Source organism: Orcinus orca, chromosome X (assembly GCF_937001465.1).
Source record: "Orcinus orca chromosome X, mOrcOrc1.1, whole genome shotgun sequence".
Classification (NCBI taxonomy): Eukaryota; Metazoa; Chordata; class Mammalia; order Artiodactyla; family Delphinidae; genus Orcinus; species Orcinus orca.
In genome coordinates, this window is record NC_064580.1 from 74,903,285 (window position 1) to 74,931,058 (window position 27,774).

The 27,774-nt window shown below is 38.0% G+C and overlaps 1 protein-coding gene, 1 non-coding gene and 2 pseudogenes across 4 annotated transcripts in view; 3 read left to right on the forward strand and 1 right to left on the reverse strand.

Annotated features, from left to right (window-relative positions):
- POF1B (POF1B actin binding protein) overlaps positions 1-27,774 on the reverse strand; it is a 102,890-nt gene that overhangs the window by 44,669 nt on the left and 30,447 nt on the right. For all 3 annotated transcript variants that reach the window (XM_033411549.2, XM_049705109.1, XM_033411548.2), the window contains one exon: positions 19,597-19,698. In XM_033411549.2, coding sequence (XP_033267440.1) covers positions 19,597-19,698 — 102 coding nt within the window. The remainder of the gene's footprint in view (positions 1-19,596; positions 19,699-27,774) is intronic.
- LOC117197882 (U6 spliceosomal RNA) lies at positions 3,889-3,993 on the forward strand. Its single transcript, XR_004478780.1, has one exon. It is a non-coding gene; the product is annotated as a U6 spliceosomal RNA (small nuclear RNA).
- On the forward strand, positions 7,755-12,179 carry LOC125963131 (40S ribosomal protein S3a-like; annotated as a pseudogene).
- Positions 20,613-27,336, forward strand: LOC125963129 (etoposide-induced protein 2.4 homolog; annotated as a pseudogene).

A 27,774-nucleotide genomic window follows, 5' to 3' on the forward strand; every position in this document is an offset into this window, starting at 1 on the left:
AAGTCTTTGACAGGACTACACTCAATAATAAAATGAAATTTCCTAACCATAAACTATGACGTGCCAGTTAGCAATATTTTCATTACTAAATCACAGGTCGGTAGATTTTAGTTTTATTGGAACTGTTTGTAGGTGTGCTTTGACATTTCTTTTAGAGCTGGCTCAAAACCATGTTCTTGTTGACTTGAAAAAGCCAAGACAGGGAGCCTCCCAAGGAAACATGAATGTTTTCAGTCAGAATGGTAGCTCTAATGGATGGAGGTTTTCTCTCTGTGACAATATTGAGTTGATAGGATACTTGAAATAAAATTACCTCACATCAGCATTTCTGCCTGATGAATGAGAGCTATCTTGAATGTCAATCTAAGATAATAGCTTTAGCTTTCACATAAAAATAGGGCAGGAATACAAACTGTGCTGAAGAATAGTTGTTCCAAGATACACAAAATGTGATATTTCTCAAAAAATTACAAAAATTATTAAAGATTCTTCAGCATGCATCAATCAAATACCTTTAATCAGATCACTATTTGACCATAATAATGGCTAAGCAGTCCAACTCCTTGCGTCTGATTGCTAGTAAAAGCCTCTGACTAGAATTACTGCCACAAACCCAAGGCAAGCAACAATGTTTAAGTGTGAAACCAGAGGCAAATCAGCAGTCATTTTTCAGAAAATCTATAGAAAGGAAGTACCTTGTAAAGGAAAACCATGGGCTTCACCTCACTACTGCCTTGGAAGTTCTTGTCCTGTTTCTAGTCTGGAGTTTTGTTTCTTATTTGTGGTCTATGAGATTCCAGGTGTGGAATTTCTTTTGTTAGTATCTACATTATATAAACTTTGATATTCAAAGATGATACTTTTGACCAACCATATTTACAAAGTTCAGTGGTAGTGATTATAGAGTCCTACCGATAGTAGACACACAATAGTTGCAGATTTCAGCTGAGCTATCTATATTTTCTTCCCTGGCCCCCTTCAAGCTTAGTGACACACATTTTTGAGAATACTGTTCAGGACTAGGGATAGCCTGTGATGAAGGCACAAATCACAATCTAGTAGTAATCTCGTAGTAGAGGGTACTGGCTTAATTAAATTTATCCCCACTAGGTAACTGGCTTATGTATGCATTTTTCACCTATTTAGAATGGTTGCTTAGTGGATTCAAAAGTGCTTAAAATGCCATATTATATAAAAGCAATTATACATAAATGCCTAACCCTCTAAAAGGTCATGGACATGTTAACTAATAAGGTCTTCTGTGCTTAGACCCTCCTGGGTAGTAACTTTTTGCTACATGACAACAGAAAACATCACTATTAAGGAAAGTTTACAACGTATAGGTTGTAATAATAGAATAGGATAATAGGATTAATAATAATCCTAATAATAGGATAATAGGATTATTATTAATATAATATATATTATATTATATAATATATATTATATAATATATATAATATAATATCCTAATAATAGGAGAATAGGATTATTATCCTGCAAACCTTATATGGTGACACTTGTAGATAAATAAGGTTACTGCTTCATTAATTTTGCTTTGATTTGGGACGTTTAATAGCTGTCAGATAGGTTGAAACCATAGTTAATCTAGTTGGCATTAATCCCCATGAAATGAAATGCATTTTATGTACAATGTCATTTAGCTAACAAGGTAAAAAAAAAGCAATAATTGGTCTCTTCCTATTTTGTACCACAAGAAGAAATCCTAGGAGAAAAAGTATCAGAATTTTAGGTTCTGAAAATCCTCAGTGCTATTTTAATCTCCATAGATATTTTAGTAAAGAAATGTTGCACTATACAGTACCTGGTACACAGAAGATTTTCAATAAATGTTGTCACTGAATTGAATGTACTGTACAATAATTATAATTCTAAAATGAAGACTTGACTCATAACAACAGTCCTGTACTTGAAATAAAGACCTAATTTAATTTCCTGTGAGTAACTCTAGGCAGAAAAGTGTTGCAATGAAGAAAGAATGGAAATTGGAGCCAAAAGTGGAGCGCCCACTTCCTAGTTGTGGCCTAAGTGTATGTACTGCTTAACCTCTCTGAACCTCGGGTTGCTCAACTGTAAAATGCAGGTAATTTAGTACTTATTTTATAAAGTTGCTGGAGGTATTACTTTGGAGGGGGGCAGGTAAATTATTAAACTGTCATGTAAAAACCATCATATAAATAATGGTTTTATTTAACTTAACACATATGGACAATTGGTTATTTGAATAATGATAGGAGTGGAAGATGGTTATAAATTTTCTACATGACTCTCAGCTACTGGAGAGTAGAGACACTCTTTTTATACATTTCTTTAATTCCAGCACATACCATAGAGTCTGAGTAGAGTAGATCCTCAGTAAACATTTGTTGCATGAGGAAGTTGTCATAAAGGATGCAATTTGGGCTAAATGTTAACTATAATAGATGGAAAAGCACTAATTGGAAGAGGTGCTTTAACAAGGCAACTGAAGGGCTTCCCTGGTAGTACAGTGGTTAGGAATCTGCTTGCCAATGCAGGAGACACAGGTTCGAGCCCTGGTCCGGGAAGATCCCTCATGCCTGGAGCAACTAAGCCTGGGCGCCACAACTACTGAGCCCACGTGCCACAACTACTGAAGCCCATGTGCCTAGAGCCCATGCTCCACAACAAGAGGAGCCACCGGAATGAGAAGCCTGCACTCCGCAACGAAGAGTAGCCCCTGCTCACTGCTACTAGAGAAAAGCCCGTGTGCAGCAACGAAGACCCAATGCAGCCATAAATAAATAAATAAATAATTTTTTTAAAAAAAGCAGCTGAAATTGACTTTATCCGAAACCTAGTCAATGCTGTCCTTGCTCCCTTTTTAGTGTATATGTATAGCTTTTGACATGTTATTATAAAACAAGATGATTCTTCCACTCCTCTAACAACTAAAAATAAGTAGATGGTTTGGATTGTCATTTTATAATGAATCCAGGTGACTAATTTGTAACTGCTTAAATTATTCTCTCTGACTGGAAAATAAAATATATTTTCCTGTAACACACGTGACTACTGAAAACTTATGAAGCTTTTTCTCATGAACAATGGGAATTTTGCCACTAATCATGTTTTTCCCCCTTGTGGCTTCCAGAAATCTCAGAGCCAAGTTTTTAGCCCATTTTTACTAATGACATGGAACTCTGTGGCCTGCATTTCTGTGTACTCTATTTTCCTTCTGGTGTTATTGCCCCATTATATTTACACTGTCCTTGACATTTCTTTTTCTGTTCTATTACATCTTATTTGTTCTTTTAAGCCACTCTAAATACTTTTTGTAATGAAGCAGGAGATATATCCCAATGAAATTAATTTTAAATGAATATGTATTTTTTAATGCATAACTTCTTGGAAACATCTTTGTTGCTACTTTTGTCTCTTCTCCACCTCTCTGCCATTTCTCTATTCTGCCATTCCTTAGTATGTAATTTATTCAAGGAATGGAACCAGTTCTTTATTATGTAAGTAAAGCCAATGGAGGAACTCACTGCACATATGTAGTAGCTCTTTCAGTGTATTGATAATTTATCTTACATTCTAACATTTTTTCTTAACACAAAGGCTAAAATCTATACCCCCAAGCCACATGCAGGATTTAAAAGGTCTCAGTGGCATGATGTTTTCATTCATTCAGCACACATTTACTGAGAACTTACTAAGTACTGCCTTATGGTACAGTTTTAAGCACTACTGGGGGAAAAGACATAAGATACTGTCTCCTCCTCTCTCAAGGACCTTATGGTCTTTTAGAAGAGCTAAGATATGTATCTAAATAACTTTATATGATAGATTGCCCAGTTCATAAGAGATACGAAGAGAAGCACAGATCAAATGGTAAAAGAGTGCTCTCTTCTCTTCGGCAGCACATACACTAAAATCGGAACGATACACAGAATATTAGCATGGCCCCTGCGCAAGGATGACACACAAATTAATGAAGCGTTCCATATTTCTATGGGCGGGATGTGAGCCCCGGAGCCTTCTCCCCGTCCTGTGGTGTCTCCCCAGGTCTTCCACAAGCTGGCCTCCTACAAGGGCTGTTTGTTGTCTAGCCTCAGCACGATGCTGAAGACGTGGGTTAGACTGCAGCCCAGGGCAGTCTCCTGAGAGCCCTTGTTGCCGAGAAAGCCAACTGTGAGACGCCTTGCTGGCTGCTTGGAGAAAAAACCCTAAATACCTGCTGGCTGAGTACTGCGAGTGGCTCCCGCAGGCCATGCAGGTTGGCCTCGAGAAAGCCTGGCCACCCACCCCTGACTGCTGACCCAGTGCCTGCCTGAGGGGCCAAGGACTGGCCTGCGGACCCAGGGGGACTGGCAGCGGCCGGTGTCCAGCACAGTCACCCTGACCCCAGACCGCGCCCAGGAGGCAAGTCGAGCCTCTGGACACCCTCGTTCATCATGGCTCGATTCTGCGCATGACGTGCTGCCTTCCCTGAGCAGTCTGACCCAGGGGTGACTTTTGTAACTAGTTATCACAGGGTGGATAATGGTTTTATCTCCCATGCTGGCCCCATTTTAAATGTGCTCTATGTACTACATTAGTCCCTGTAGAGCAGCAGGGCTGCTGGGCAAAGGCAACCACAGGCCCTTCCTCTGCTCTCCGTTTCCTGTGAGTGTGGTGCACCCTCCCCACAGCCAGGGAGGGCCCCCAAAGCAACTGCTGGCTCCTGTGGAGTGGGTGTCTCCTCCCCAGGGGTCAGCCCCCCACTGGCTATATTACTGTAATAAACCTTAGCTATGATGACAACAACAAAAATGGTAAAAGAGTTATAGGAAGGAAACCCAACTTTCAGCTATATGAGAGTGGTTTTATGTGGGAAGATTCTTCAGACTATGACAACTGATTAGGTGTGAGGTGGCAAATGAGAGGGAAAGTAAAAAATAATCCTAAGGGACTTCCTTGGTGGTCCAGTGGTAAAGAATCTGCCTTCCAATGCAGAGGATGTGGGTTCAATCCCTCGTCAAGGAACTAAGATTCCACATGCCGCGGGGCAACATGCCAAAACGTGCCCGCATGCCGCAACTACTGAGCTCACGCACCTCAGCTAGAGCCTGCGTGCTGCAAACTACAGAGCCTATGCACTCTGGAACCTGGGCGCCACAACTACAGAGGCCATGCGTCCTGGAGCCTGCAAGTCACAACTAGAGAAGAGAAAAACCGCTGCCACAACTAGAGAGAGGCCTGTGCACAACAACAAAGAGCCCACATGCCACAATGAAAGATCACACGCACCTCAACAAAGATCCTGCGTGCCACAACTAAGACCTGATGCAGCAAAAATAATAATAATAAAATAAATAAATAAATAAATAAATAATCTAAAAAAAATAATGCTAATTTTTTCTTTTTTTGGCGGTACGCGGGCCTCTCACTGTTGTGGCCTCTCCAGTTGCGGAGCACAGGCTCTGGACGTGCAGGCTCAGCGGCCATGGCTCACGGGCCCAGCTGCTCCGTGGCATGTGGGATCCTCCCGGACCGGGGTACGAACCCGCGTCCCCTGCATCGGCAGGCGGACTGTCAACCACCGCGCCACCAGGGAAGCCCAATAATGCTAAATTTTAAGTCTGGTGATTAGTGCACTGAAGATATCATTAATAGAAATGGAGGGCATAGAATGAAAAGCTGGTATATGGTCAGTTGGAGGTGACTGTGGGACAGCCAAGTAGAGACATCAACTAGTCCATTAAAAATTATGGATTAGGGCTTCCCTGGTGGCACAGTGGTTGGGAGTCCTCCTGCCGATGCAGGGGACGCGGGTTCGTGCTCTGGTCCGGGAGGATCCCGCAAGCCGCGGAGCGGCTGGGCCCGTGAGCCATGGCCGCTGGGCCTGCGTATCCAGAGCCTGTGCTCCTTGGCAGGAGGGGCCACAGTGGTGAGAGGCCCGCGTCCCACACACACACAAAAAATTATAGATTAGAGCTTCGGAGGGAAGTTTGGGGAGTTGTCCATGTAAAGGTGATATGTAAAGGTAATAGAAGTCAAGCTTTTACACCATATAGTCAAGGCAGAAGGGGTAGAGAAAGGAGAAGAAGGCCAAGGGGATGTGTCTTTGGGGAAGATCTGATGAAAGAAGGAAGAGGAGCCTGAGAAGAATTAGAAGCAGCAGTACAGTATAATGGAAAGAAAGAATATCAAGAATACAATGGATCAACATTATCAACTATTCCATCTTATTCGAACTGGAATAAGATGAAAATGAAGCAAAAAAGGAAGTGGAATTTGCAACTTAGAGGTCAATAAAAGCAGTTTCAGAAGAATGTTGAAACTAGAAACTGGTTTTCAAGGTGTTAAGGAATCTGTGGGTAATGAGGAAATGGCAGCAGTGAGTATGCCTTCCTCCTTCAGGGATTTTGCAAGTGAAGGGAACAAAAATGATTGAGATCATAAGTCAGTAGATTGGTAGGGTTGCTAATGGAGTCACCTTGAAGACAAGGTTAGATTATTAATTCTCAAAGATCAGAAGAATCAAAAGTTCACTGAAAGTACAGAGAAATTTTTCAGTGAAGTAGGGTGTTGAAGGAGTTCGCATAGTGAACTCAAATTGTGGTCCCTGGACCAAGTAGCATTAGGATAACAAGTGAACTTGGAAATGCAAACTATCAAGTCCCAGCAATCTATATTTAAGCAGGTCAGCCAACTGATTCTGGTACACATTAAAATCTGAGTTCCACTGCCCATTCTTGGTAGAAGGGAAGGCTACCTGCAGAAAGTAAGAGAACAGCAATGGGACCTGGAGTGTGAAGAGGGAAAAATAAAGACTATATACTGAGGACTGGGGTGGCAAGTCAATCAGAATTAACTAAAAGGACTGTCTAGCAACAGAAGGAATCCAGCAAGACAGAGATAATCTGTACTAGACTAAATTGGCCTAGTTTGCGAACTTTCTCTAGCACACGAAGTCAAAATCTAGGTGCAGAGAAAGTGGATGGCAGTCTATCCAAAGTAAGAGATTAGCAAAATGAGGACTAATCAGAGAAGGCAACAATTTTAAGGGTTTCTAGCAAGAGCATTGTTGAATCAGCTGACAGGGGACACCAGCCTGGTTTGGAACTGAGGGCTGGAGAGCTTGTTGAGGGCAAGGCTCAATGGGAATTAGGGAGTAGGAGATGAAGTAAGAAAGTGATGATAAGAGAAAGAGAGATTCAGAATTCCAGATGAAACAGTTTCAAGTGATGTGGAGGTTCAAGGAGTGGCCAAAGTCTATGAGAGCTGAAGATGTAGTAGAAATGAAGAAATTAAAGGTGATGAAGAACCATGAGGACAGAGCATGAGAAAGATCTATCATTTGAGTGGAGAAGTTCTCATAGATGATTCCAGGGCAGGGGTCAGGGGAAAGTGGGGAGAAGATTGTAAGCGTGCCAGTGAAACTGTTGAAGGATGATGAGAGTGACTAGAAGGTCAGTAGTAGTGATAATATGAGCCAAGAGGAGAGGTGTATATGGATTGCAGGGTTTTAAAGAGAGGAAATGGTTGATCAACAAAAACCAGAAGACTTGACTGTATAAAATTGTACTGAGAGGGCTTCCCTGGTGGCGCAGTTGTTGAGAGTCCGCCTGCCGATTCAGGGGACACAGGTTCGTGCCCCGGTCCAGGAAGATCCCACATGCCGCGGAGCGGCTGGGTCCGTGAGCCATGGCTGCTGAGCCTGTGCGTCCGGAGCCTGTGCTGTGCAACAGGAGAGGCCACAACAGTGAGAGGCCCGCGTACCGAAAAAAAAAAATTGTACTCAGAAAATAATTAGCAATAGATACATAGAAAACCAAACAAATGAAAACATTTAGGGAATTATTAACACCAGCAAATAATAGTTATACTAATAAAAGCAGCAAAATAGTACACAAATTGGTTCAGCAGTAAATAATACTTTCATAGCAATAATAATATAAACACTGAATAATGATTTAGCCCAAAATATGGGGATTTAACTATACTGAGATGATGAAAGGGATGTAAACAGGTAGGTGGGTGATTAATAGAACTAAATCCTTATGTACCAGAATTACCAACAGATAATATACAACGTTGATAAATCAAAAAAATAGCAGCATAAGTATACCCATATTATTTAGCTATATGGAAGTAAAGACAAGAAGAAAAAAAGCTGAGTTGAAAATTGTTGCCTCTAACTTCCGCCCTTTTGGCTCTCTGAGCAGCACCATGGCAGTCGGCAAGAACAAGCGCCTTACAAAAGGGGGTAAAAAGGGAGCCAAGAAGAAAGTCGTTGACCCATTTTCTAAGAAAGATTGGTATGATGTGAAAGCACCAGCTATGTTCAATATAAGAAATATTGGGAAAACACTATCACAAGAACTCAAGGAACCCAAATCGCATCTGATGGCCTCAAGGGTCGTGTTTTTGAAGTGAGCCTTGTTGATCTGCAGAATGATGAAGTTGCATTTAGAAAATTCAAGCTTATTACTGAGGATGTTCAGGGCAAAAACTGCCTAATTTCCATGGCATGGATCTTACCCATGACAAAATGTGCTCCATGGTAAAAAAATGGCAGACCATGCCTGAAGCTCACGTTGATGTCAAGACTACCGATGGTTATTTGCTTCGTCTATTCTGTGTGGGTTTTACTAAAAAATGCAACAATCAGATTCAGAAGACCTCTTATGCCCAGCACCAGCAGGTCTGCCAGATCTTCAAGAAGATGATGGAAATCATGACCCAAGAGGTGCAGACAAATGACTTGAAAGAGATGGTCAATCAGTTGATTCCAGACAGCACTGGAAAAGACATAGAAAAGGCCTGCCAATCTATTTATCCACTCCATGATGTCTTTGTTAGAAAAGTAAAAATGCTGAAGAGCCCAAGTTTGAATTGGGAAAACTCATGGAGCTACATGGTGAAGGTAGTAGTTCTGGAGAAGCTGCTGGGGATGAGACAGGTGCTAAAGTTGAAAGAGCTAATGGATGTGAGCCACCAGTCCAAGAATCTGTTTAAAAATCAGACTTTTAATGGTGACAAATAAAAGATCTTATTTGTGATAAAACAAAACAAAACAAAAGAGAAAATGGTTTCCTCTGGGCATCAGGCGTGCATGGAAAGGGTTGGGACAGGAACTTGCTGTTTGTTTTATGCCATTTAATAATATTTGACCTTTTATGCTATCTATATGTATTATTTTGATTAAAAAAATAAAAACTTTTTAAAAGAGTAAATAAATAACAATTCTTGTTTGCCACAGAACAAGAGTTCAAAAGGGCACAAGAGCAGAGCAGGAGGTAGCTGGAGACAGATAAGGGTGGTGTTGGAGAAAAAATGGGTCCAAAACAGATATCAATTAAATTTGGGGAAAGGATAGCAGGGAATAGAGTTTTGCACAAAAGACACTCATTTTCAATAATGGGGATGGAGAAGGCAATAAAGATGGAGAAGAGGGCTTCACTGGTGGTGCAGTGGTTGAGAGTCCACCTGCCGATGCAGGGGACATGGGTTCGTGCCCTGGTCCGGGAGGATCCCACATGCCGCTGAGCGGCTGGGCCCGTGAGCCATGGCCGCTGAGCCTGCGCGTCCGGAGCCTGTGCTGTGCAATGGGAGAGACCACAACAGTGAGAGGCCCGCGTACCGAAGGAAAAAAAAAAAAAGATGGAGAAGGACTGGAGTCACATGTGACTGAATGAGGGAACAGGCAGAAATGCTGAGTTTATTAAGCTAAGCAGCCCAGAGTTTCCATAATTAGTGAACGACTTATGTTAAATAAACATTGTAACAAGCTTCCTGGATACTTGTCAGAGAAAGCACCTGACACTAAGATCTGTGCTGTCTTGATGTTGACAAAAATTAAATTTTCAAATGACAGAAGAAAGGCATCACAAGTTGGAGAATTTTCCATTGGCAATAGCACTATCCAAGTGAGCAGGACTCTTCCCTTGACATCTTCCCATGACTCAAAGTTTTCTTGGAAGCCTCAAGCCAAGTGCAAAAGAGTTGTACATGCAATATATATAATTATTTGAGTCTTTCTTATAAACACCACCTGTATAACAACTTGTAAAACGAGTCCAGCTGAGCTTTTCCCTGTCACTAACATATGTGAAATTATCTGTTCCTTGCTAATGGCAGGAAAATGATCACAGCATGTTATTCTTAATGTCCTCGGGGAAAGAAATGTGATTGGTGCTGTTTCGAATTTGAAACCAAAATAATGATCTTTCTAAGGAGAACCATGGAAAACATACATAAATTAGTTTTATTAGAAATATTTTGGAGCCAGGTTTTTGGACATCTAATTTTCAAAAATATTTTAATGCCTTTTGCTTCTTGGAAAGCACTTTAAAGGTGATTTAGTTTCATTTAAAAATATCATTACAGGGACTTCCCTGGTGGTGCTGTGGTAAAAAAAAATCCGCCTTACAATGCAGGGGACGCGGGTTCAATCCCTGGTCAGGGAACTAAGATCCCACATGCGGAGCAACTAAAGCCCGCGAGCCACAACTGAGCTCTTGCGCTTCAACTAGAGAGCCCACGTGCCGCAAACTACAGTACCCATGCACCCTGGAGCCCGTGTGCCGCAACTAGAGAAGAGAAAACCCACACACCACAACTAGAGAGAAGCCTTCGTGCTGCAACGAACGATCCCACATGCCTCAACTAAGACCAGATGCAGCCAAAAATAAATAAAATAAGGAAATAAATAATAAATAAATCTTAAAAAGAATATCATTACAATGGAAACCAATTTTTTATTTTGATGCTTTGAAAGATTTGGGGACTGGGGTTGGGGGAGGAAAAGGCAGAGAATCAAACATTCATTTGTGTACCTAGTATGTGCTTGGCACTAAGCTGGATACTTTACATATTTTACCTCATTTAATCCATTGTAGATACACTGCACATTAAGTGTGATTCTCCCCCTCTTTTATAGATGGGGAAATTGAGGTGCAGTCCAGTTAAGTCGATTACCTCAGTCCAGTTAAAGTCAATTACCTAGGATCATGCAACTCAGTAGAATCAGGTTTTATAAACCCAGATAATTGAATTGAAAGTCTGTGTTCTTTCTACCTTATTATACTACCTCTGAATTACAATTTAACTCTAAACACAAACTGAAAATGGGTCATCCTTTAGTTTTAAAGAAGCCTAACTGACATCTGCTCTATTACTCTTCAGAGACTCTTCCACTCATGTGGAAGACACATGTAAACACCAAGGAGCCTAGGTGAGACAACTCATTCTCTGCCCTACTTTGTCCATGGGATCTGCAAAATCGGGTTACCCCATCCCTACTCTGACCAGAAATGGATCCAATCCTGTGTAATCCACATAGGTGGAAATTACCAGCTCTAAGCTTCCCAGGGCACTATTCCATTTTCAGAAGCACTTCAACTTTATCCATATAAAATACTGAAAAACCAGAAGAAAAGTATACAAAAAGCCTCCAGCCTTTAACAAAGCTAAGTCGGAATCTCAAACTAAAAGATGAATAATAAAATAGAAAGTAATATATTAGTTACCAATCTCTGCCTATTTTCTAAACAGACAATATCTGATCTGGTCAAATATATTATTAGTTGCACTAAGCTAATGAAAGGATATCATAGCATTACCATTGTCACTGTACAAGATTCTTAATCCTATGATATTTTTCCCATCTCTGATAATTGTCCCTCACTCCATTCCTACTGTCATTTTCCTAGTTTAAGTTTTACACTTTGACTACTGGAATATTTAGCTTTTAATAATCTCTCTGCAACTTCTTCTCCGTGGTATTTTTTCATGTTGTAGGCTTTATAGTTTATAAAGCATGTCAAACATATATTTTCATTTAGTCTTTACATCAACCCTGTGAGGTAGACATCACTACCAAAATTTATGGATGAGGATATTTCTGAGAGATTTAGTATCTATTAAGAACACAAAGCTTAGAAGGGACATAGCTGGAACTGGAACCCAGGTCTTCCTACCCTGAAGCTAGTCCACTTTCTGTTATAGCATGAATATCTCCCCAGTGGCAGACTATTAATCCACTGTCCTATTCATGTTTACATTATTGACCAAGGACTCTCCACATTACTGACTCAACTTCCAGAGGGAACTCTCAATAAGCTCTGGAGTCAGGCTACCTATATATGAATCCTGGCTCTACCACATGCTAGAGCTATGCAAGCCTTCACAAGTAACTTAACTTCTCTGAACCTCAGTTTCCTTCTCTTGAACAATAAAGGCAACAATGATACCTTCTTCATCTGATCATTGTGAGAAGAAAACTAATCAATATTTCAATCTATCTTGTGCAAAGCTTCTAGAATTAACCTCCTAAATCATACCTATCAATATTTTCCTACTCAATAACCTTCAACCTTTCTCCATTGTCTGCCAAATAAAGTTCAAAATTTTAAACTTAACATTCGGGAATTCCCTGGTGGTCCAGTGGTCAGGACTCTGTGCTTTCACTGACGAGGGCCTGGGTTCAATCCCTGGTTGGGGAGCTAAGATCCTGCAGTGGGAAGGACCTCATGATCTGGCCTTAAGGTATCATTTTAACCCTACACTCTAGTACTCTTCATCTCATGTCTTCCTTGCCATACAAACCAAACCACTATTCCTGAAACCCAAAGTGTACTTTCCCAAATATATGACTTTTTTCATGTGATTCCCTGTTCTTAGGATGTCCATGCCACACACCACAATACCACGTTTGGAAATTCTGCTCACTCTTCAAAACCCAGGACAATCTCTTCTTCCTCAACAAAGCTTTCCTAGATCTCCCAGCTGAAATTAATTTCTTCTCTCTTCTGTTGCCAAAGCACAATGCATGATCCTCTTTTATAACAGACAACACTTTGCTTTGTATAATGTTTTATGTGTTTGCGACTTTCCCCTATTAGACAATAAGCACCTAAGAGAAATGTGACAATGTCTTACCCACATTTGTATTTTTCATAGTACCTGGCATGAAGATTTAATGCTTACAAATAATAATTACTACTAAAAATTAGTAATTACCATTTAAGTACTTACCATCAGCACTCAACAATGGTTAAGTGCTTAACATACATGACATAATTTATTCTTACAATAACCCGGTAAGAAATGGATGATGAATCTTTATTTTATGATGAAGAAACTGAAGCGTAATGAAGTTAAGTATTAGACTGAACCGTATGAAACTGTTGCTCTTTGATCAACTTTGACCTATAAAAATGACAATTTCAAATTATTTAACCTAATAAAATGTCTTTCTAATGGCTATTACTAATCCATTTAATTTAAGAAATTCAACACCATCTGGACCATGTTTTAGAGTAATTCTAAAGACCAGTATTTCCATACATGATAATTTAAGGCTTTTTTAGATTGGAAAAACGTGGGTATTAAATTTTTTGTGCTTCTTTTTTACCAATATGGCCAAAGTGTATATTTCAAGTTTCAGTCCTTAGAAATAATCTCATTCATATTTAATATAAAACAATCATATTCTTATGTGGGCAGGCTCCCTCTTTATTTTTTCTTATTCTTTTTCTTTTGTCTTTCTGTAGGAGTTGCCTATGAGAGCGGTCAATTTGAGCAAGCTATTCTTTATTAGAAAAAAATATGAAAAAATACAAAGGGTGGATTATTCCCCACAGTTCCAGTTATAATTGTTAGTTTTTCCAAGAAACAAGACAATCTTTTTTCCTTTAACACATGTATAACAGAGGTTTACAAGATTCTAAAGTATTCAGAACATAAATTAGTCACTGATGATTGCATCCCAAGATACTTCTTCTTAGCAAGTAAGTTTTAGTTTCTATTTTGTTGATGTAACAAATAATAAAATGTATGCCTATTCTGACTTAATATGCCATATTTTCAAAGAAAACATAAAAAAATAATGGTCACATGGTGACCATTATAATCATCTTAGACAATATCACTTCCAATTCATTATTCACTTAAATATCATACTTCATGAAAATATTTAATGTTGCACAACTGTTGGACCCATTTTAGAACTGAGGATCAGCTAGAAATTAAGTGTTCATTGATCAGTTCTTAACTCCCCTCATAGATTGAATGTATTAATAAACCTGAATTATTTTGTCTTCTGAGAAGAGATGGAAAATTTTGTTTTAAAAATGCCATAATACATATACCCTGAGAAAACCATAATTCAAAAATAGTCATATACCACAAGTTCATTGCAGCACTATTTACAATAGCCAGGACATGGAAGCAACCTAAGTGTCTATCAACAGATGAATGGATAAAGAGGATGTGGCACATATATATAATGGAATATTAGCCATAAAAAGAAACAAAATTGAGTTATTTGTAGTGAGGTGGATGGACCTAGAGTCTGTCGTACAGAGTGAAGTAAGTCAGAAAGAGAAAAACAAATACCGTATGCTAACACATATATATGGAATCTAAAAAAAAGTGGCTCTGATGAACCTAGGGGCAAGACAGGAATAAAGACACAGACGTAGAGAATAGACTTGAGGACACGGGGAGGGGGAAGGGTAAGCTGGGACGAAGTGAGAGAGTAGCACTGACATATATGCACTACCAAATGTAAAATAAATAGCTAGTGGGAAGCAGCTGCATGGCACAGGGAGATCAGCTCAGTGCTTTGTGACCACCTAGAGGGGTGGGAGGGAGACGCAAGAGAGAGGGGATATGGGGATATATGTATGCATATAGCTGATTCACTTTTTATACGGCAGAAACTAACACTACACTGTAGAGCAATTATACTCCAATAAAGATGTTAAAAAATAAATATATAAAAATGCCATAATAAAACATGAATCTTCATGGTATAACTCCTCAATATTTTGATGAAAAAATAATGTGGGTACCTATACAGTGGTGTGAGCAGTGTTTAAGAGATTATTTCAGTTTTACAAGGAATCAGCTCATTAATCTTACCTGCTCATGTGTATGGTTTGAGTCACTATGATACAGTTCAATTCCAGTGTTTGTAGAAATTGAATCACTTCCTGTGATGGTTTGGATTTGCTGGCTAGAATGGGATTGTTGATAGTGTAGAGAGTGGAAGATCTGGGGCTGTTAGACAATGTGATGATGGCACTGAACCTGAGGATAGCATTCCTAAAATACATGCACATGCCAAAAACAGTCACTCAGAATAAAAATAACTAATAAAAGAAAAGCCAACTGAATCCACTTTAAAAAATTTAATGTGTTCTTTCACAAGATAATTCAAGCCCTAGGATTTATAGTTTTAATAAGTGATATATTATTTTTTCCAATTATTCCATTGCGAAAAATTGTATTGAACTCTATTTTTATTTGACCAGGTGGCTGTAAACATCCAAATACTTACCTAAGTTGGCTAGAGAATTGCATGTTCTGATTAAATTAATATTACAGTTATACTTAACACTAAAACTATAATGAATATTAATATTTCTTTGATGATTCAGCAGGCACTTCAGGATCTAATTACAAAATAATACTGAAGATGTTGATGGATATAAATTAGAAAATAATATAATGTAGTGATTTTCAATGTCAGGAAGCATATTAGAAACACAGTGGGGGCAGGTGAAGTTCTTATGCTTGTGAAAATCAAGCATAAATTTAAAAAGATTGGAAAACAGTGACTAAGCCTTCAGATTCAGAAAACATGGATTTTAACTCTGATTCTACCACTTACTCTGTGATCTTGAGAAACTGTATATGCAACCTTTATAAGCTTCAGTTTCCTCATGTGTAAAAGTGGAGATAGTATGTACCTCACTGGGTTGCTATGAGGAGTAAATTAACTAATGTTTGTTAAGTGCTTAGTACAAAGTAGGTGGGTAATTAACATTTATTATTATTATTATCATATATTATCATTGTCATCATCATCATCAACTTAATAATCATCCACCCCATTAATTCTGCAGGTGAAAAAAAAATAACCATGAGGTCCAGAGAAGTAAGATGATTTACTTATAATGACACAAATAATTAATGGCAAAATTGGGACTGGAACTCACGATTTCTTGCTCAGAGTTCTGTCAGAACATTAAACTGAATTTGTACTGTCTTCAAAATATTTTGGAACTTCTTTTCAAACTAAATCTTTGCTATCTGCTTGCTTATTTACCATGGCTTTTTTCTGGTAAGTGTAGAGCACAGAATAAAAATAGATATCTGGTTATAGTTTGGGGGATTTCAGGTATGCTTGAATTTTCTATATTATTTTGTTATTATCCTACTTTGAAAGCAGGCACCCGAAAGCCAGTTTTCAAAGAAAAACATACTCTATTTGAATCATAATGCTACATTCATGCACATACAATTAACTTTGAAAGTATAAATTCAATGCTCTATTTCCTTTTGACTGTTGGAAAGGTGACCTATATTAATAAAGTAAGGCACTTCAAATTTTAAGTTTTATATGGAACAATTTTCAAGCTATATTAAATGAAGAAAGCAAGATGCATAAGGATGAATATAATATGCTCCTTTTGTATAATATTTTTAATGTACATACATGTGTATTTACAAATATATACAGCTGCTTTTAAATGCATTAATAGAGCAAAAAACATTTTAAGAGTAACTGCCTCTGGGAGGAAGAACTGAGGGACAAGAGGATCAAGATAAAGAAGCTGCTTTTTTACTATATACATTTTAATTCTCTTTTCACACTCTTTTTGTACCTTTTTATACTTTTTATGCTTTGAAATTTTTTACCATGTATACAAATATCTTTTCATGTATACAAAAATTTTTTGAAAGAAAAAAAATATATATAAAGAAACACATTTTACAAGTAGACACTGCCTTGGTAGACATATAGATAATAAAGGTCATAGAATCAGTTCATAGAATTATTTTCTCTAGGCTCTTTTCAAATATGACCTACTTTACAAATATGCTAGCACTAAGTAAGAGCTCTACAGTTTAGAAGCCTGACTGTGTACTATCAGTAACTTTTGTACAAATTTTGGGGGTGAATGTATCATCTGTTCTTTTATGTTACAAAATACCTTCATACACTAGATTAGGATAAAGTCAGAGTGATAGTCAGAGAACGCTTTCACCAGTGGGGAGCTTGTACACTACTGAAGTAGAATTCCTCCTGAAAAAATAAATGTGTCCCTTAAAAAGCAGATTAGGAAAAAACTTGAAAGGACAATAAATAAAACAAAACCCATTTCTCAATCATCTTTCTTTATTAACGCATCAGTTGAATAGAATGCTGACAGTTTCTCCATCTGGGATGTCTTGTGGTTTTCCTGAGCCTATTTGGCATCTGAACCACTCATTGGTACCACTAAAGTCTTAGCAGGTTTTCAGTTTCCATTCCTCACACCTGACTACTAAAATTATTGTTCCAAAGCAAGATATTCATACATTTCTCATACTTTTGAAGTATACCACAAGCTGAGTTTTTAATGTACAAAAGATCAAACATTTCTGATTTACCATATATCTTATCTTTTTTGCTCAAGAAAAATATACACAGAGTACAATTTATATGAATTGGATAATTATCTTGAAACTGACACCACTTTACCACCCTTCTACTATAAATACCTCTTTTTTTGGACAGGTCCCATCTCCTAAGAGCTAGTCCCATTTGGATTAGTCTCATATGACATTAAACAGGTTCATCCAGACTCTGGCTTTATCCAGCTCATCCCACTGTATTTCTGTCACTGAGGAAACTCAGCTAGGTCAAAGCAGTTGTATGTATGTTTCCTTTTACCTTGGGCAGCCTCCCATGGCAGTTCCAAAACTCCCAAATCATTTAAGTCATTAATAAGAAAAGTGGACATGTAAAAGTAAATATTCTAGTTAACAGTAAGTAGCAGCAATGTTCTATTAAAGGAATTCTTCTTTAATTGTTCCAGATGCATAGCAATAATAATGTATAGGATATTCAATATTTTCTTCTAGGGCCAAGATTTAGAAAAGCTGTTTATTCTCTTTGAAACAAGAAGTTGGAAGCAGCATGAAATGATGTGTCTCAAACATTCCTTCCTATTTAAAGTGTGTCAGACATTGTTTTGGCTGTCCAGTTAGATAAAGGACAGATGTTATAATCTGGTAGCTTGAGGAAAATGCCTTTTGAAGAACTAAAATATTTTGAGAAATTTTTCTATTTGGTATCATAATGTCCAGAAATATTCTGCAGTTCTTTTGAAAAATATGTATTTAATATGTACTCTACTAAACCCTTCAGACTATATACAGTTTTCCAAGCAGACTAGAATCTTAAAGATTTGGATATTTATGATCCTGAGAGTTTACTCTTTTTCATTTTTATTGGGTATCAAATGAGTAATGATGTATTAGTTCCTATGAATTGGGTAACAACTGCCCATAAATGCTCATAAAAATAAGACATGTTCTCATGCCAAGAAAAATGAAAAAAAGAGAATTTAGTATATTTTAATGTTTCAGTTGTATATGAGAAAAATGATTTTGTGATCAAAATTCATTTGATAATATTTAACTGCCTGTTTTGGGTTGAATTGTGCCTCCCAAAAAAAGATTCATTGAAGTCCTAACTCCCAGTACTTCGGAATGTGAACTTATTTGGAAACAGGGTCTTTACAGAGGTAATCAAGTTAAAATGAGGTCAACAGGATGGGTCCTAATCAAACATGACTGGTGTCCTCATAAAAAGAGGAAATTTGACACAGAGACAAACATGCACAGAGGGAAGACCAGGTGAAGACACAGAGGGAGGGTGCTATGTGACACTAGAGAATTAAAATTACGCACCTACAACCTGAGGAACACTTGAGGCCACCAGAAACTAGGAGATAGGCAGGGAAGAGTTCCTTCTATAGAGGCTCTAGAGGGGGCATCGCCCTTTAAACATGGCAATTTCATAGTCCTGGCCTCCAGAACTGTGAGAAAATAAATCTCTGTTGTTTCAAGCCACCCAGATTGTGATACTTTGTTACCACAGCCCTAAGAAGCTAATACACTGTCCTAGTTCAAGAGATAAATCCCAGGATTTGTCTGGGCTGCGAATGCTTGTACCCACTGAGGAGATCAATGTGAAACCTCTTCTGGTTACAGTAACAACTCTGCTTAAAGGACGGAAGGGCAGGGGGAGAGAGGAGCTCTAGATGCCATGGAATTACCATCACCCTGCTGCAGTTTTGTACTCTGTACTTGGTCTCTCAATTTAGCTTAATGGAATTTCAAAAACTGACTTCAAGCTTTAGCTTTCTAGACCTTTTACAGTATACAGTATTTTACAGATCTGTTCATAGATAGTGTTCATTTAAAAATTCACTTCATATTAAATGAATTAAGATAAAATTGCAATGTTTTATGATTTTTGTGAGCCTCGTTTAAAAGAAACATACAAAGCATTGAGATATCTATATTAAGTTCAGATTCTTAATTTTCCCCGTGACTGGACATATCTTTATTTTAGTTTCCCTTTCAGTAAAATGCGGACAATACTTCAAATGAGGAAATGGAAATGAAAGTGTTAAGGATGATACAAAGGGCTGTAGATATAATGAGGTATCATTATATAGCGAGCTTGCCTGGCACTTGACAATTGAAGGTCATTTTAGCTCTATTAAAATATTCATAATTCAAAAGTATACACATAAAATAAGCCTTAAAACAAATTTCACTTACCGGATCCGTATTTAGCTTCTCCACTTTTCTTATGGTTTTTTCATAAATGACATTATTTCCTGGAAAGAAATGGCCTCCTCTTAGGAATGGCGACAGTGGTTCCTATAAAGACAGTAAAGACTGTGTTTTGCTTTGAAAGTTACCTTTTCAGAGGAATCTGAACTTAAGCAAATATGCATTCTCCAATAAAATCTGAGGTAGTGGCAGACTTTAGGAGGAAAGTGGAATGACATCCCAAAAAGGTTCTGAGAGATATAAGGATATAGTAATAAAAATAGTCCATTTTCTCAAACAGAGCAAAATGTATCTCCCACTACATTTTACTAAGCCTAACAGTGTTTTGGGGAAATTGGAAGAGTGGTAAAGATTTTTTTTCTGTTCCTAAGGCAAGATAAGTTTCCTCTGAGGTAGACAGGCATGAGGTCAACCTCATCTAAACTGCGTTCACTGGCAAGTTACTTTCTATGCCAAAGTATTATTAGAGAAATGCAAAATAAACATAATTCAGCACCACTGAGCCATAAAGTAGGTAGAACTGTATTAAAAATTTTTTTTCTTGGAACTCAATTTGGGTTCCCTTGAAGTGTACAATTCCTACTTGTGATTACAATCAAAGCTAAGGCTCTCAGTACAAAGTATGTTTTGAATACTGAGAACAGAGTAGAGGCTTTAAGAGCCACTGTATCTCCATATAATCAACTAAATTGATGTAGGATTATCCAAGCGCTTAGAAGTTGTCACCAATGTAATAATGGGTGGTGACATATCCAAGATCTGAAAGAAACCAGGAAGGGTTAATAAGAATCAGACCAGGAGTCCAAAATAAATGTACTGTGTATTATACTCCTCTCCTTTCTTTTGGTTTTCATATGACTTTTCACTTGTATAGGGAGAGTGAGGGTTATTTTGTTACAAACCAAAAATTGCATTTATTTATTTTTCTAATGCAAGGGAACAGTAGAGAAGGGGATTGGCTAAACCTATTACCAGTTAATGTGCTTAGGACCATTTCAAAACCAACAAAATATGATAGCATTTTTGTAGTCTGCTATTGTAAAAACTGTTAGAACTGGACTAAAACACTGGTTGTTGAGAAAGCAAGACACTCTTGAACCCAAAGTATACACTTCTTGTATTCAAGTTTGGATAAAGGGTGCTTTAACTTAATGTTCCTGGGATACTTTGGTAAAACAAACATATAAGTGATTCATTTTGACTAGCTGATGAATTACCAAATCTAAAGATGGATATATATTTAAAAATTCCCCTAGAAACTATTTTGTGTTTGTTTTTGTAAAAAAAAGCCTCTTTGGTAATACATGTAACACATGTTTACATTCATGTAACAAGTTTAAGAGCTTACTATGCACAATACACTTTGCTAAGTATTATAAGGCATGAAGCAAAGTTAGATTATTACTAGGAGCACTGAATATTGATCAGGGTTCAAACTGTAGCCAGCAGCCTATACTTGTAATATTCTCAAGCTAAGAATGGTATTTATATTTTTAAAGGATTGTAAGTAAAAAGAAGGACGACCAAGACCCTATATTTCTAAAGGACTATAAGTAAAAAGAAAGAAGACCAAGACCCCATGTGGCCAACAAAGCCTAAAATATTTACTATATTGCCCTTTACAGGAAAAGTTTGCTAATCCCTAGTCTAGATGATATATGAACACAAATACCTATAATACAAGGGAGAAAGAGCCAAGGGCCAATAAAAAGTATAGAGAAATAACTTATGGGATGGAATTCAGAAGAAGAAAAACCAAGTTCCATTGGCAGTGCTTGGGTAGGTTACTTGGATCAGGTAGCATTTAAGAGAAGGTAAAGGTGGGCTTTAAATATAAGGAGGTGAAAGAAAATGGTATTTGAAGTGACGGAAACAAAGTCAAGACACCAAGGTTGGAAAAGTGTAAAGTTATATGTAGGGGTCATACTTGGCAGATGGAGCTTGGTTCTGCAAGCAGTGAGATGCCTTTGAATGCTTTTAAACGGGGCTGTGATTTGAACATAGGTCTACTTCAAGAAGATTAATTGGGGAATGGAAAGAATACAGGTGAGGAGACCAGTTAGAAAATTATCCTAAATCAAGGACAGCACTTTTCGAAGAAGACTCCGAGGTCTTGAACCTGAGGAATCTACTATATGGTAAATGGGCTCAAAAACTAAAACAGTAAAAGTGGAGACACATGGAGTTTTCTGTGCTCCTGGTAAGAATCTAGGTCAGATTCATGTTTTTATTCCTCATAACACTTAGCAAAGTATATAGTGCATAGTAATCCCTTAAACATGTATTAACTTATGGCAAATAACTAGCAAAAGAACTCTTTTACAGCACACAGTTGAAAACACATGTCTGGAACTAAGTGGGGATTTCATGGCTATTGTTCTAGATTTCAGAATCATATGTTTAGAAGTTCTAGTTAAAACCATGCAATTGCTGAAAAGGCAAATGAAGATCAAAGACAGAACTACAAATCTTCAGACATATGAGAATCATAAGAGAAAAATGTCATACAGTCAAGAGAAGAGAAGTTTTTAAGAAGCAATAGGAAGGTTAGTGAAGGTATAAATGCTTCAGGGAGGTCAACAGGTGAGAAATACAAAGTAGATTGGATTTGAACTACTATGAATCTATTGGATTTGAGTACTAAAATTAATGGAAATAGGTATAATAAAAAAAATTTCTGGGTTAATAAAACCTATATTCAGTTCTGCCTCTATCACCTACATGCTGTGGAAAGTTAGGTAAGTCATTTACCTTCTCTGAGGCTCAGTTCCTTTATCATAAGGATAGTAATGCAGGGTACTTTATGCCAAGCAAAATATGTATGTTAAAGTACCTTTAATCTGTCATGTAAATATATAAAAGCATTGGTTTTGAATAATACAGTAATATAATATTTAAAATCAATACTGGTTTTAAAATAATTTATGAGAATCTTGTTAGAACTTTTCTAGGATATCGAGTTTAAAAATACACAAAAGTAAGCTTGTTGAGGACAGGAACTTTATCCATCTTAAATACCCCATAGTGAATGAACAGATGATTGGATGAGAAGGGACGATATGAACTTTTATATAAGGATATAAGCATCTTCTAATAGGAGAAAAAAATTTAACAAAAGCATGAAATTTTCTTCTCTATGAACCAAAATTCACTCTAAATGCTGAACCATTATTTTTTAAGAAGAAAAAGGACTTAGGTGCTAAGAGTATTAATTCTCCCTAAACTGTGTGTTGGACTTATTTTAGACGATCTACTGAAAGAAAAACTTCTAAATTTAGGGAACTATTATTTTCCCCAAATCTATAAGAAAGTAAAACCAAATATTAATATGAATAGATCACTCTGCATAAAACAGGTCAGCAAAATTAATCAAAAGTTTTATATTTCTAACAAATGAGTTGCTAAACAGTTTCACTATTTGGTAGCTTATTTTATTTTTCTACCTGTACATTGGAATTGGTGCCAGACCCACCCTAAAATTTAACAGGTGTTTTCAAAGATGGCTGATCTTATAATTTAATTGTTACTTTTAGAACCTCTGGGAGTAGTTCTCACATCTAACAAAGTACATATTCCCCAGCATCCACTTTACTGTTTCCAGGCCATGAAACCTTGTTGGAGAACATTTTTTTAAAAAGATTTGCTGTTGTGGCTCAGTACGAATTCAAGTTATCCAACTTTAAGAGGCCCTCCGACATTCATGGTCATACTTGTATTCACCAAGTTCTCTATAACTACTGTTAACAAATATTTTTTTTTCCTCAAAGCCCCATGCTCATGTTCGTTCATTCACCTTCTACTTACTGAGAAAACCAATATAATCTGTCCAATGAGATTCCTCCATTTTCCTCCCCATCTCAAAAATCTCTTCAGTTTCTGCTCGTTCCACTCATTATGGAATAACAGACCCCTCTTTTATCTGGAAGTCACTTCTCTGTCTGCACCTGGAATCCTATCCACTCGACTCTTCCAGAATTGTGTCCCCTTTCTTCCCTTTCTCTGCTGCATCGTAACTTTTCCTTACTACTAGTTATTTCCCTGTCTATAAATCTCTCAGATCTCCAAGATTCTGTGCTACTATCCCACCTCTCCTCCTTTGACCAATATCCTTTTTAGGAGAGTAATCCTCACTTATTTCCTCCACTTCGTGATCCAGTCACCCATTAACTTTTTGCATCTGGATTTTGCCTCCATATGTATACCACAACTGCTCTCTCAAACATCACCATTGTTTTCTTAATGGTCAAACTCTATTTTCAAACCTCATCCTCCTTGGCCTTTTGGCCATTTGAGATGGTTGCCCACCCCCTTTCTCTATTTGCTTCAGTTAGTCTGTGTTCACATCCCTCTCTGACCGCTCCTCTACCTGTGAAAGTGGTTCCTTCCTTCTGTTCCTTTAGAGTAGGCATTTTAGGTTCTGACCTCAACCCCTTCCATTACCCCTCAGTGATCTCACTCATTCCCACAGCTACAAAGATAACTTTAAGAGGAATAACTCCTATATCCTTATCACAAATGTGACCTTCCTCAAGTCACTTTTTAACTGCCTGTTGGGCATCTTCGCTGCCATGTGTCTCAAAGGCTACTGGTTCAAACAGATCTCAGTCTCCCCGTTTCCAAAACCAGCTTCTCCTCTCCCCTACTTCTTACTCCTTTTAATTGGGCTACCATGTTCCCTGTATCTCAAACTGAAAAGCTTAAGTCATATGTGACTTTTCTTCTTTTAACCCCAAATCCAATATAGGTTATCAAAACTTGTCAAAATTACCCCCAGAATAACTGTCAGAAAAGATAGAGAGTGACACATTTAGTCAGAAAACCTAAGCAAGTCACACTTATTTAAGCTTTTGTTTCCACATTAGTAAAATGGTACCAATAATGATGTTCATTGTAATATTTCCTTAAATACCACAATAAATCCTTTTCTGATTTCCCAAACAAATGTGTTATCTCCAGCCTCTGAACTTCAGTAAGACTTCATCTGTATTTCTCTTATGGCATCTATCATACACCTCATCATATATTTTACATAGCTGTTTGTGGACATAATCTTATTCCCCTTCCTGAGAGGAACTGTAAGCCCCTTTGATTCAGGAACCATGTCTTATTTCCTTTTATTTTCCAATTTGAAGGCTGTAGAGTGCCATTCTCAAAGTAGGAGTCTGTGAGTGGAAAATTAATGAAAATGACTAATATAAATTGGGTTATATCTACTGATTGAATAAAAATACTTCCCCATTTCTGAGTCATGTTATATACCAGAATGCATAAATCTCTTGACTAAAATGACAATAAATGGAAAATAAGGAAGATCAGGAGCAACCAAAAATAAAAAGGCTGAACAGAGTTAGGATATCATGAGAGAAGTGGATTGAGATCAGTTTAATTATGGGGAGAAGAAGTAAAGATTAGACAAACTGGAAGGTGAAAGAGGATAAAGTTGCCATTTAGGAGGCTCAGCTTATTATAAGTATTGTAATTTAGCCAGAATCTTCTCCTGAGGGAATTTAAAAGAACAAACAAAAAGCCATATACTTAGATAAATAAAATGTATCTGGACAGGATTTTCAAGCTGCTCTGCAAAACCAGTTAGATTATTTTTGTTTACAAAGCATGGGGATTGAAATTTGTTTTACCCCTCAATAATGTAGAGTTAAAAGCTGAAAATATTAAAGTTAAAATGATCATTTTTCTTTAACCCTCTGTTGCATCTTCTCCCTGAGAAACTATTTGCTTCTTTGCAGTTGAACACAACCATAATGAGGCAGGCTCAGTGTTACAAATATGTTATGTACTTGCATACATAATTCTGATTTCTCTGCTTTTGTGATTACACTCTAGCTGGTGAGGATGGGGGAGAGAAGTGGTATGTGGGTGGGTCTCTGGATCCTAGTTCACCTACATCATCAATCATCCTTAATTCCCAAATGTTCCTCTCCCATATCTGCATTGTTCAATTTCAGTCCCAACTCTGCTGTTTTGTAACCGAATGGTTTGGGGTCAATTAAGAACTTCAGTTCCAAGAAGGTTGCAACCTTGTTTTGTTCACTAGTCAATCTCCAGTTCTTGGGGTAATTTTTGGTGCATAGTGGGCAATCGATAAAAATTCACTGAATAGGTGGGAGCTTCAACAAAAATTCACTGATAGGTGGTAGTGGGCGGCCGGGCATGGAGGGGCAAAGCTGCCGGGTCCTTCATGGTGAAAGATTTGGGGGCATTTCTCTCTCCATTGTGTAGTTGATAGTTTGGGCAGTGAAGAGATGGCGGACAGTGTCAAAATTTTTCTACAGGACCTTGCCAGGGGAATCAAAGACTCCATCTGGGGAATTTGTACCATCTCAAAGCTAGATGGTCAAAGTCAACAAAAGAGAGAGGAGCAGCATCGAAGAAGGGCAAGCAGTGTCCTGGCTCAGAGGAGAGCCCAGAGTATAGAGAGGAAGCAAGACAGTGAACCACATATTGTTAGAATTTTTCAGTGCTGCACTTGGAATGGCGGAGTATTCTGGTTGTCTCCTCTTGTTTTATTGAGTGTTTATTCCTGTGCTTCAGTCAGCAGTGGGCCAAATTTTGGTGAACCGTCACTCCCTCGGGATGTTTTGTTGTGGCTAGAATTCTTCCTCACGTCAATTTTCAGTACTCTTTGGGTGCTCCACGTTTGTGCTTAGCAAAGTTGTGAACGCAATCTGGTTTCAGGGTATAACTGATCTGGCATTCGAGGTATCAAGGATGAAGGCTCACCATTCGTTAGTTTCAGCAAAATAATTGCTGACATGCTCTTCAACCTATTGCTGCAGGCTCTTTTTCTCCTCCAGGGGATGTTTATGAGTCTCTTCCCCATCCATCTTGTTGGTCAGCTGGTTAGTCTCCTTCACATGTCTCTTCTCTACTCGCTATACTGCTTCAAATATCGTTGGTTCAATAAAGGAATTGAAATTCACCAACAGTTGTCAAACATAGAAAGAATTGGCCTTACTACTTTGCATTTGGTTTGCCCTCATCTTTCCTCAAAGCAATGCAGTACTCCTACGTTGTCAGTGCCTGCCTCTTCTCTATCCTCGTTCCTTTATTCATTATCAGTGTCTTCCCAATTGCACCTCTTCTCCTTGGTGGTTTTCTTAAGCAACAGATTCTTCTGCAAGACAGTCTACCTGCAGTCTGCCCTGAGTAGCTCAACTTCTGCAGAGAACTTCCCCTCACCTCACCCATGCCCTGCCAAACTGAAAGCTGTTGTAGGCCACTGAGTCAACTGCCATCAAGAAGAGATGGGCGGGATTACAGGAGCACCATGGCAGCTCTTTTCCTTGTTCACCTCCCTGACTAGGGAAGGCAACAACTCTGCCAAGGGCCCTGTGCATATTCCGCTTTCTGAGAAATCGGGCATTTTTTGTTTAACATCTTTATTGGACTATAATTGCGTTACAATGGTGTGTTAGCTTCTGCTTTATAACAAAGTGAATCAGCTATACATATACATATATCCTCATATCTCTTCCCTCTTGCATCTCCCTCCCTCCCACCCTCCACATCACATCTCTCTAGGTGGTCACAAAGCACAAAGCTGATCTCCGTGCCATGCAGCTGCTTCCCACTAGCTATCTTTTTTATATTTGGTAATGTATATAAGTCCATGCCACTCTCTTTGACTCAGCTTACCATTCCCCCTCCCCGAGGCCTCAAGTCCATTCTCTAGTAGGTTTGAGTATTTATTCCTGTCCTGTCCCTAAGTTCTTCATGACAATTTTTATTTTTTTTATTCCATATATATGTGTTAGGATACAGTATTTGTTATTCTCTTTCTGACTTACTTCACTCTGTATGACAGACTCTAGGTCCATCCACCTCACTACAAATAACTCAATTTTGTTTCTTTTTATAGTTGAGTAATAGTCCATCGTATATATGGGCCATATCTTCTTTATCCATTCACCTGTCGAAGGACACTTAGGTTGCTTCCATGTCCTGGCTATTGTAAATAGAGATGAAATGAACATGGTGGTACATGACTCTTTTTAAATTATGGTTTTCTCAGGGTATATGCCCAGTAGTGGGATTGCTGGGTCTTATGGTAGTTCTATTTTTAGTTTTTCAAGGAACCTCCATACAGTTCTCAATAGTGGCTGTATCAACTTACATTCCCACCAAAAGTGCAAGAAGTTCCCTATT